Source organism: Cyanistes caeruleus, chromosome 25, assembly GCF_971803275.1.
Source record: "Cyanistes caeruleus chromosome 25, bCyaCae1.hap1.1, whole genome shotgun sequence".
Lineage (NCBI taxonomy): Eukaryota > Metazoa > Chordata > Aves > Passeriformes > Paridae > Cyanistes > Cyanistes caeruleus.
In genome coordinates, this window is record NC_141725.1 from 2,422,298 (window position 1) to 2,433,551 (window position 11,254).

Genomic DNA, 11,254 nt, shown 5'->3' on the forward strand with positions numbered 1-11,254 from the left:
TCTATAATTAAAAGCCCCATTGTGTCTTGTCTCTCCAACATGATTTATCAGATAGGGAGCACTCTTGCATGAATGATGCACGGCTGGTGGGAGGACATCTGCTCTGGGCTGCCTGCATGGAGGGAAAATGCATGGGGGCTGCTCGCTCCCCCAGCCCTTGTGTGCACCTCAGCCTCTCCATACCCGGGATGAAATCCCCATCCCCAAGACACCCCTTGGCTTCCTGCATCTCAGGGCAAGGTTCTTCCCCCCGAGGCTGCTGGCACTGCCCAGGCTCCCCAGGGAATGGGCCCGGCCCCAAGGCTGCCAGAGCTCCAGGAGCGTTTGGACAGCGCTCTCAGGGATGCTCAGGGTGGGCTTGTTGGGGGGTCTGGGCAGGGCCAGGGGCTGCACTGATCATCCCTGAGGGTCCCTTCCCACTTCGGAGCTTCCCTGACTGATCAACATCAGGAATGGGATTGTTTCAAATCTTTGTGCAAAGCTCCTGGCCTTTGATCCCCAAGTGAGACACAGCCAAGGCCAGAACTCACTCCTGGGTGAAAGCAGCAAAAGAGGAGCCCCCTCCTTCCCTGGGAGCGTGGGAGGGCTGGGGTTGGTGTCAGCAGATCACGCTCTGCCTCTGCTGGGAACTGCATTAAAAACCTGAAACCAGGTGGGAGGAGCTGCTCTTTGCTGGTGATGAACGAGGTGGTCCTTGGATTCCTTCCCTCTCTTGGAGACCCTGGAGCCTGTGAGGGGCCTGGCTGGAAAGCACAGCAGAAGATGAAGACCAGGACAGTTCTGTGGTTCTGGTGTGGGCATGAAGCTGGAGGCTGCTCCTGATAAGGCATTTTTGGTGATAAAGCTGGGAGCTGGAAGTCACAGAATCTGAAAGGTTGGAAAACTCCTCTGAAATCATCGAGTCCAACCACTGCCACGCCTGTCTGTGTCACCAAATGCCACATCTGTGGTCATTTGCCAGCAGTCCCTGGGGTCCAGCAGTGCCCACTGAGCTCTGCAGGGATGGGGCAGGTGCTGGCAGCTCCTGGAAGCAGCAATGGCATCGAGGGGTGACACTGAGCCAGCCAGGGGCCCTTGGGGACAGAGCAGTGACCTGCAGCCTCTCCTGCCTGGGTCTCCCCTTCCTGGGGCTGGGATGTGGGGACACAGCAGGAGCACGAGTCACCTGCTGTGGGCAGAGAAGCATCCACAGCTCTCAGGGAGGTCCCTGGGGAGAAGGGGGTGTCACAGCAAGGAAGGGACAGGTGACAATCTACACTCCCAACCTTTTCAGTGCCCTGAACCAGCCACAGGATCTGCAGGCAGATCCAGGGCCAAGAAACTCAGCACAATCATGGAATGGTTTGGGTGGGAAGGGACTTTTAAGGCCATCTTGTTCCACCCTCTGCCATGGCAGGGACACCTTCCACCATCCCAGGCTGCTCCAAGCCCCGTCCAGCCTGGCCTTGGGCACTTCCAGGGATCCAGGGGCAGCCCCAGCTGCTCTGGGCACCCTGTGCCAGGGCCTGCCCACCCTCACAGACAACAATTCCATCCCAATTCCCATCTAAAGTTCCTCTCTTTCAGTCTGAAACCATTCCCCTACATACTCTTATAAATAACCTTTCTCCAGACTGGCCCATCCTTGACTTCTGGGGGCCCCTCGAGGACACAGGTACCAGGAGGTCACACATTGGCAGCAGCAGCTTGACTTGCTGGCACTGACTTCATCCCTCCTTCCCTCTGTGGGGATGGGAACCATCCATAGCTCCCAGGCTCCCTGTCACCTCCCAGTTTTCTAAGGTAATATCTTGCAGCATCTTTAAATGAAATATGAACAAAACCAGCGAGTTTTGGGGAGCGCATGGCTGAGGATAATCAGACCTGAAGATGACTCTGCTTTGTGGGTGAGTCACACCTAATGTATGAACATATTAACCCTGTCCTTCCCAGCTGGGCTTCCAAGAGCTTTCACTGGGCTGGAGCTGGAAAGACACTGGGAGAGAGGCACAGCTCAGCTCCCAGCTCTGCTCAACAGGACTGTGCAGGGGTGGGGTCTGGCCTGCTGGATACTCCTTTTCCCTCATTTTTCCATCCCTTTTCCCTCACTTTTCCCTCAGTGTGACACACAGTGAATCTCCAGGCCTCAGCTGGACGCCAGCCCAGCCGTGGCATCTGCTGTAGCACCAGTTCCTCCCCGCCACCCAACTGTGACCAACAGCTTGGAGACGCCAACAAGGGCAAAAGCACAAATATGGGCTCAGAGCCTTTGGAAAACATCAACATTCACAGCATTCACCAGCCAAAAATATCTGGGCTGGGAATTGTGCATCTCTGAGGGGATGGTTCCATGTCCAGAGATGCTGGTGGTGGCCAGAGTGCTCTGTCACTGCTGCCACCATCTGCTCCCAGTTACACACCTGGCTGGAGCCCTCCTCAGGGGTAAAACACTGCTTAGCTGGTCCAAGGCATCTTTGTGCTCCCAGATCCAGATAATCCACAGGGAGCAGGGTCAGCCCTGAGGCAAATCCCTCCCTGGCAACTCGAGACACGGGGCTGGTCCTTCCCTGCACATCCCTGAGCAAAGCAGAGCCAGCACCGGCTCTGTCCCTGTCCACCCCTTGCTGTGTCCCCAGAAAGGCACAAAGTCATGCCCCAGGCACCCAGGACTGGCCACCTCACCCTGAATCCGTGTTACTTTGGGAGATGGGCAGATGTGGGGACAGATGTTTGGCCTCTGCCCCTGCAGCTGTAAACCCTGCTGGGTCTGGGGCAGCTGGAGCTCCCCAGGGGCTGGGGTTGGTACTGGGCTCCTTGGGGACACATCACAGCCTCCCTCATTCCTGCCACTGTCACAGGGGAAGATAAAGCCAGGATTATCACTGAGAGCTGTCACCAGCTGCAGGAACCTCACACAGGTGACAGCACCAGGAGGGGCTGGATCACCACTGGGGGCTGAGCAGGACACACAGGGAGACCCCAGATTATCCAAACCCCATAAGGACGGAATTGCCCGGCCCTGAGAGCTCCCAAAGCTTTTGAGGAACGGCAGAAGCACCTGCCTGCTCCTCCTGCTGGTGGCTCTACTGGTTTTACTGGGACCATGCCAGGCACAGGGGTTCTCACTCTCTGGCTTTGCTTTCCACACTGTGGGAGCAGTTGGGCACAGAAGGTGGGGCTGGAAAAGGCAGGGGCTGAGTTCAGAGAGTGTTCAGTGCCTCACTGCTGAAATGGTGGATTTGAGAATGAATTCCTCCAGGAATAACTCTTGGAGGGGCAGGAGACTGAACAGGAGAGAGAAGCTCAGCAAGAAGCGTTTTGGTTTCACGTTTTCCCAAAACAGGGGAAAATTCTGTAACTACAATCATGACCCATAAAGATGATTTTGCTAGAAATGAATGCTTTGAATCCCTTTTTGCTAGGAAAGGGATTCCTGCTCTAAGATTAGCTCTCACAGTTAATATTTAACCTCATTATTTCCAGCGTGCCAGTGCTGCAGCTGAGCACGTCCCCCCTCCCACAGCCACCCCCGGACCCCAGCGGTCACCTTGAAGGACAAACTGGAGCAGTTTGTCCTCTGCTCCTCAAATGAAAGAGCAAAATGCTCCTTCCAGCCCTGGAGCAGGCTTGGAATGGGGATCCTGCCCCTCTCAATTACCAGCCTAGACAGCAGCAGCGATTGCAGCTTGCCCCTGGCTGAGCACAGCCTGCCTAATCCACGGCTCCAGCCTCATCAGGCTCTGGCCAGGCACGGAGCCAGCAGCCTGAGGAGGAGAAGATGCTGAGCCCCAGCCCCAGGGACCCCCCTGCCACCCCCTGTCCCAGCCCTGGGACCCCCCAGCCCTCCCTGCTGCCCACGCCAGGCCCGAGGTAACCCACCCCCGGCTCCTAATTGGATTTGTTCATGCTAATTATGATGGTTTTCGCCTCGATTAAGCCATTTGTTTCCCAAGCAGCTCCCTCGGTACAGGTCTGAGCCCTTTGCAGGCTGCTCTGGCCACGTGTCCTTGGTGCTCCCCAGCTGTCAGGGTCACCTTTGCTCACCCCTCAGGCTCTCTCAAGGCCCACACTCATCTCCTCATCCCCCAAACACAACATTATCCCCTCCATTTCTCTCCCTCTCCCCATTTCCCATTGTTATAGATACAGATTATATTGTTGGCTTTTTGCAAATATTAAAATGAATGTTATGTGTATAAGAATGGAAAATTTCATTGTATTAATATAGTTTTCTTTATTTCTGTTATTGATGAAACTTAGAAATAGTGGTATAATACATATATGTTAGGCTATAGCATAGTATTAAAATAAAAACTGCCTTTGTTTGTATAACCCAAAGACTGAGAAAAAATAGCTAGAGAACCCCTGCATTTGTAAACTATCTTATCCAGCTGAAGACAGCAGTGAACAGAACTCTGGGGGAGAAATTTATTGCATTTCTGTTATCAGAGAATGTAAATCTTGATGGTGCCAAGCAGATTGATCTATTGGGAAGGGGGCAAGAGAAAACTAAACAGAAGAACACCAAAGATCCTAAGAAGAACGTTTGAATATGTATGAGAATTTAAGGATATGTAGTAGGGTTCTGTTTTTAAGGGACAATCCTTTGTCAGTAAGGTGAGCTCTCGTGGCTGAATGCAGAGACACCCAGCCGTATCTGTATGCTTTATTTTTATCTCCTAATTGTCTTTTTATTAAACTTTTAAATTCTATAAAAAATATGTGAACATCATTTTTCACACCCTCCTTCCCATCCTCCCACAGCAGCGGCCTCGCTCTCTGGTGGCCCTTGCCGAGGACATGGGGCTGGCCCCAGTGTCACCCTCAGAGCCACCGAGACCAGGAGGGTGCAGAGCTCAGCTCTGGGCCCCACATCCTGCGTGGTTCCCACCATCCCAACCCCTCTGGCCTGCAGGAGGGGCAGGGAAATGGGGCCTGGAAAAGCGGGGCCTCGAAAAGCGGGGCCTCGAAAAGCGGGGCCTCGAAAAGCGGGGCCTCGAAAAGCGGGGCCTCGAAAAGCGGGGCCTCGAAAAGCGGGGCCTCGAAAAGCGGGGCCTCGAAAAGCGGGGCCTCGAAAAGCGGGGCCTCGAAAAGCGGGGCCTCGAAAAGCGGGGCCTGGAGATTTCCAGGGGATGCAGAGGTGGAGGAAGGGAATTTGCTCCTCAGCAGGGACTGAGGGGAAGGGTGAGAAGGATCTCACAAAATCTGGGCCTGGATGAGACTCAGGGCTGTGCCCAGGGGCAGCAGAGGCTCAGCTGGGCACATCCCACAGCTTTTCCCTAGAAAAGAAAATGCCAAGGAGGGCTCTGTGCATCTCCATCCACCCCAAATCCAATAACCTGCTTCATCAGGCTGCTCCTGGCACCCTCCAACACCAAACCAAGGGGGCTGCAGCCAACCTGTGTCCCTGTGCTCCATCTCCTCACACTGCAGGGAAAAACAGGCAAAAAAACCCCACAGGCCAGGAAAGAAGAACAAGAACAAGGAGAGGGAGGGAAGGGATGCTCAGAGGTGCTTCATGGATTGGGCAGGACAGACTCTCCATCCCTGTCCTGCTTCACCCAGACCTGGAGAGGGGCCAGAAGTCCCCAAAAGCACCACACAGATCCCATCCCGTGCCTGCAGCCCCACTGAATGGCCCCAAACAACTTTTTAGCACCAAACCTGCATTTTTGGCATGTACCAGTCTCATCCTTCTGCAAAGGGACGTGGCTCATGTGCACACAGCATTTTGAGCAGCTCAGTGGTGACACCCCTGAGGCCACCAACAGCCAGTGCCACCCTCAGGTACAGCTCCAGGCTGAGCCTTCACCCACTGTAAGGCCACCATCGCACTCCTCCTCCTCACAAACGGGCACCAGCCACCTGCTGGGGCTGGACTCAGGGCTCAAACAACTCTGCAGCTGCTTCTCCAAGCCATTTACTTCCACCATGCTCAGCTGAGGAGGTCTCTTCTTCCTAAATCAGGGCTTAAAGTCAGGGGAGATCTGGGTATGCTCAGAATTAATTCGCAGGTGAGCTCAGAGACAGATTTAGGGCTGTTTCTTTCCTCACCACATTCAACATCACTACTCTGACTCCCAGGCAAGGAACCAAGCCTGCCCTTCATCCCCACATCCAGGGCTCCCAAAGCTCAGGAGCAAGAGGAAAAGCCAGCCCAGATTCCAGAGAGAGCCCCTGCCCAGCTTTGTGAAGGATGCTTTATTAATTTCTGCTGCAGAGAAGGGGAGAGCTCTTGAACACAAAACAAGGAGCACCTGAATTAATGCTGAGCCCAGAATAATATCCAGGAGCTGCAGGATCAGCTCCTCTATCAACCTTTAACAAAAAATAATTCTCACTGTTATTTAGCAGTAATGAAAGCAGAGCTATTGTGGCTGCAGATAACACCAGGTACAAGGCACTGCAGCTTTATGAGTGCTTGAGTTTCATGACTCAGAACTGTTAATGGTGCACAAATCACCAACCTGAGAGAAAAATAGCCCTGCCTGGTCCAAGCCATACCCTGCTGGAGCAGAGGCACAAGGAGCCAGTGCTGGATCTCTGGCCAGAGCTTCAAAACCAATTTTAGAGGGCCAGGGAAGAATTCAAGGGCAGCAGTTTCAGGAGAGGTGTCCTGACCCAGCCATGGGTTTAAAGGTCCAGAATTTCCACCCTTAAGTGGTTCACTGGTCAGAGAAGGCCTTGGAAAGATTGGTGTAACCCAGCAGGGCTGATTTGACAGGCAGGACAACTTTTAATAAGCCTGACATTAAGATCCCTGATCCCAGCAGGGTCTGGGAAGCCAAGACTGCTCCCTCCCCCTTACCTGCCTTCCAACTCCCTGGGATTTTGAACTCCCACTCCTTCCTGCAGCCCACAGGAGCTGGGACACAAGCACAGCCTTGGGGCAGCTCAATTCCTCTGTCCTCTCAGAGGGTTTATGCTCCTTCAGAGGCTGTGGTATGGGGCAAGCACAGACACAAGCACAGGCATTTCTAAGCTGGCCTGGCCCACCCTGGTTAAACCAAGCTGAGGGCTCAGCTCATTCAGCCCCCCATCCCTGCTGGAGGGTGCCACAGTTCATTTTAGCATTTGGATTCCCACACAAAGCCAGCTCCAGGCAGTGGTGCCAGACACAGCCTCCAGGCATGCCCTGAGCAAGGGATCCAACCCCCCCAGGCTGTTCCCGTTCCCTCACCCACATTTGGAGGAGTTGCTGCTCTTTGCAGCCTCAGATTTTGGGACTTGATCCAGGCAATAGCTCCAGCACTGGGCAACCTCAGGTCTCTCTCCAGAGCTTGGGGTCACATTCAGGCACTTCCTGATCCCACCCTGCTTTTCCAGACCCCAAAATCCCCACTTCCTCAGAGGATCCTTCCCAGGATGCATGTAGAGGGAGAAGGTTCTGTTCACAACTCCCAGGTAAAGCAGACAAAATACGAATTGGAAACCTTAAAGTGTTCATTGAAAAACATGGCCTCTGTGTTCGATTCCTTAGTTTATTCCAAGGGGGTTATTCCAGTGTTTTTGGGGAAGCCAGAAGGGAAGGGGAGGCACCAGGCAGCCCAGGGCTATCCAGGGAGCAGCCTGGGTGTCCAAGCTCATGGACTGGCCCATGGAAAGCCCCAGTGCTGCCCAGCCTCACTCTGCACCTTCACTTCTCCCCTTCCAGCATTCCCAGAGCCATCCCCCTCCCAGGCACACCCCGAGGAAGCTCTCCCCAGGAGGGATCAGAGGGAAAGGTCACCCTGGCAGCCCCATACCCTGCAATGCCAGCTCCAGGTACTCACAGCCAACAGAGCCCAGTTCACGTGAAAAAATAGGGTGATTTTATTATAAACTTCAGAAAAAGTAAACAAACAACATGAACACAGCATTTAACTGGACATCTTCCTCAGGGACACAGCTGTCCCAGGAGATCAGGCACTTTGCAGCCCCAGAAGGTCCAGGTACACAAGTCAGGCCTCCTGGTTTTCCTGGAAAACAGATTTTCCCCATAGCACTGCCTGCCCTCACTGACACTGGGGACAAAGCAACTCCTCCCATCTCTCTCCTCACCCTCCACTTCCCAGGGCAGCAGCTTCCTGGGAATTGGGAGGGTACCCAGCAGTGCTTTGGGACCAGAGCAATCAGGGGGATGTTGCTTGTGGTGAAAAATTGCCACATCACACAGAATCCTCCCTATTTTCTGCTGCAAAATATCAGGGCCAGGGAATCATGACAGGCTTGTGGCAACCTGCTGGCAGCAGCCCCAGGTCAGAGGTGCCAGAAGCTGGCACCTGGCACTGCTGTCACACGCTGGTGCCTGGGCACACACAGCACCACCCCACCAACACCTGGGACAGCGGCTGTGTCCCTGCACAGGAACCCCTCAGCAGCAGAGCCCTGTGACAAAGAGCCTGGGGACATCCAGAGGACTTGTGACTCCTGCCCTGCTCCACACTCAGATTGTCCCAAGGGTCCTTACCGCATCGTGGGACATGCTGGTGTCACAGGCTGTGTCAGCCTCCTGCTCGCTGCCATCCCCTCGTGGCTTCTGGGCATCACCACTGGCCACATCTGGAACATCTTCCCCACTGCTGGCCACAGCTGGATCCTCAGCTCCTGGTGGCAGCACGGAGCCCTGGGGGTTGTGTGGCACAGAGACACAGTCAGAGCAGCACAAAATCCATAAGGGATTCATGAAATTCAGATCAGAGCAACCCCAGACTCCCTCCCCCTGCAGCCAGGGGCTGGGGTGGATCCTTCCAGCCCAGGATTGTTGCTGTTCCCAGAAATGGAGCAGGAACACCCACCTGGACAGCTGAGGGCTCCAGCACGGTGACCCCACCCTGTTCCTCCAGCTCCAGGTCAGTGTCATTTTCAGACTGGTACTCGTTACTGTCCGACTCTTCCTCTGAGGGCTGGGGGAGAAGAGGCAAAGGGAGGCTCTGAGGAAGGGACAGTGTGGGGAGGGACACCCCAGTCCTGTCCCAACAGCACTGGGAGCCACAGCCAAGGGTGACAGATGCTGCCTTGCGGGGACGTCGGCCAAAGGGAAACCTTGGGGATGAGTGGGGCACCTCCAGCTCAGGCTGTGCTGGGGTGATGGTCAGGTGCTCCTCAGACACCCTGTGCCCTCAGAGAGGGGATAGGGAAGGAAACCTCTGCAGGTTCCTTCACAGGGACACTCCCAGAGCATCCCAGGCCCACACAGAGGCCAAACCATCTTGGACTTGCTCAGCAGCCACAACATCTCACCTCATACGTGGGGTCTTCAGAGTCATCCTCTGGCAAATCCCTCTCCAGCACCATAAACCAGGACTCCTGCTCCTCCAGAGCCACATCATCCCGTTTCCTCTTGCTGGCTTTGCTGGCTGGGTTGATCAGAGCCTCCCTGATCTCTGCAGGGATTCACAGGAGGTACAATCACCACACCCATAACGAACACAGCCGTTTTCCCAGCTCCCTGCAGGAATTCCAGACTGTGTTCTTCCTAGCTGCAAAGCCTCCAGTTGTTCCAGGATGCCCCAGCTCTTACCCTTGGACATGTTGGTCTGGCCCCAGTCCACTGGGAGGTAGCCCAGGAAGTTCTGGATCCTGGTGGGAGTCACAGAGAGCAGAAGGTGCACGAGCTTCCCCCGGCGCTTCCTGGCAAGGAGCCCAGGCCTGCTGGGGGACTGGGGGCAGAGTTTGCTCCTGAGGGTCCCAACAGGGAACACAAATCCAATCCAGACAGATGCTTTCTGAAGGAGCTTCAGCTGCAAAAAGAGGTCCATCAGCACATGGGAGAACACAGGTGTTCTCCTGTAAGAGAAAGCCTTAAACTCTGCTCTGTCCCAGTGTGGAGCTGAGATTGGGACCAACTTCAGACAGGACCTGTTGAGCTGTACTTTATTCCCAAACCCCTCACATTTCTTCTGGCTCAGAGAGGGAGAGAAATTGGAATGCTCCAGCCACCAACAGCTGAAAGGGCACAAGGCAAGGCCAGGGAGAAAAAGCTGGGAAAGGGAAGAAAGCAGAGGACAAGTACATGCAGAGGAAAAACATCATAGAATTGTTTGGGTTGAAAGGGATCTTAAGGACCACTTATTCCACCCCCTGCCATGGCCAGGGACACCTCCCACTGTCCCAGGCTGCTCCAAGCCCATCCAGCCTGGCCTTGGATGCTTCCAGGGATCCAGGGCCTGCCCACCCTCACAGGGAGGAATTTCTTCTTAATATCTAATAATGTGAAAAGACTGAAAGAAAAGGACCAATCTGGCAGAAAACCCCCAGAAACTGCCAGTGTTGAAGTTTTAGCCACCCCCTCCCCAGACTCAGCATCACTCACTGGGTACTTGACCAAGCTGAGCTGAAGGATCTGGCCCAGGAACCTGCTGGAGAAGGAATCGCTGCTGGTGGGTGGTCTCATCTGGAGAGAGAGAAAGGTCAGAGCCTCCAGCCCAGCTCTGAGAGCACTGCCAGCAGAAATCACCTCTTGGGCAGTGCCCAGACCTGGTTTAGGCTGGGCTTTGGGGGCTAATCCATAGACACCAGGCTGCCCTGGCTTAGGGCCCTATGTGGCCCTCAGGGTACTTATAGGTCCTGCCCCATCTGCTCCTCTTTACCCTGACGAGCTGCTGGCTCTGTTGATTGCTGGGGCAGCCCAGGCCCTCAGCTGGGGCTCCCCTGCTATCAGCACTGGGCCTCAATTAAGGGCTCTCATTTAGGGGGTTGTTTTCTCTCAGTTTGAGGTTTTCTCCTGGAGCTTGCCGAGGCTCTGACTTGAGATCTCTCCTCTTGCTCTGTGCAGGTGTAAAGAGCTGAAGGTGATGAGAAGCCAGAACTGCCCTGCTGAGCCCCCCAGGGATGGGAGAAGTGTGATCCCAGGGGAGGGGAGGCCCCTCTGCATCCCCCTGCTCCGTGCCCCACAGAGATGGAGCTGCTTTTCCTGTCTGCATCATTTTCCCAGCAGGATCCACCCTAAAGCCAAAATTATCCCCTGATAGCAGAGGGGCTTCCTTAGCCGTGGGGAGAGTGGCAGGAAACCACTGCCAGCCGTGCCCCGCTGGGGGAAAGGCAAAGCTGGGAGCTTCATCCTCCTCACCCCTCACCTGCAGGAGGCACAAAGCCTCTTTCCTCTGGCCTGGACACTGCCTGGGGCTGTTCCCCCTGGTTCCCAGCCCAGCGGGATGGGAGCACAGGGATGCTGCGGGAAAGGAGGCAGCACCGAGCCCCGGCCGGGGTGTGAGGAGGGGCTCGGGGCGCGGTGCTCGGAGCTGCCGCTCGCTCTGGGGAATGGCGTGGGCCGGAGCGCTTCCCACGGGAGCTT

At 55.1% G+C, this 11,254-nt stretch overlaps 1 protein-coding gene across 1 annotated transcript; it reads right to left on the reverse strand.

The window, feature by feature from the left end:
- Window positions 1–7,767: 7,767 nt before the first annotated feature.
- Window positions 7,768–10,591, reverse strand: LOC111940373 (uncharacterized). Its single transcript, XM_023943029.2, has 7 exons — window positions 10,438–10,591; window positions 10,274–10,354; window positions 9,482–9,701; window positions 9,202–9,344; window positions 8,757–8,864; window positions 8,429–8,584; window positions 7,768–7,937 (listed from the first exon to the last, which is right to left on the reverse strand). The coding sequence occupies exons 2-7, from the start codon at window positions 10,352–10,354 to the stop codon at window positions 7,920–7,922; spliced, it is 726 nt and encodes a 241-aa protein (XP_023798797.2). The 5' UTR covers window positions 10,438–10,591; the 3' UTR covers window positions 7,768–7,919.
- Between the last annotated feature and the right edge of the window lie 663 nt (window positions 10,592–11,254).

Bases quoted from the DNA above. Each gene is read 5' to 3' on its own strand.
- LOC111940373 (XM_023943029.2), bottom strand. From the start codon at position 10,354: ATGAGACCACCCACCAGCAGCGATTCCTTCTCCAGCAGGTTCCTGGGC. The intron at 9,702-10,273 runs GTGAGTGATGCT...CTCTTTTTGCAG, and splicing joins TCAGCTTGGTCAAGTACCCA to CTGAAGCTCCTTCAGAAAGC. The intron at 8,585-8,756 runs GTGGGTGTTCCT...CACAACCCCCAG, and splicing joins TGGAGCCCTCAGCTGTCCAG to GGCTCCGTGCTGCCACCAGG.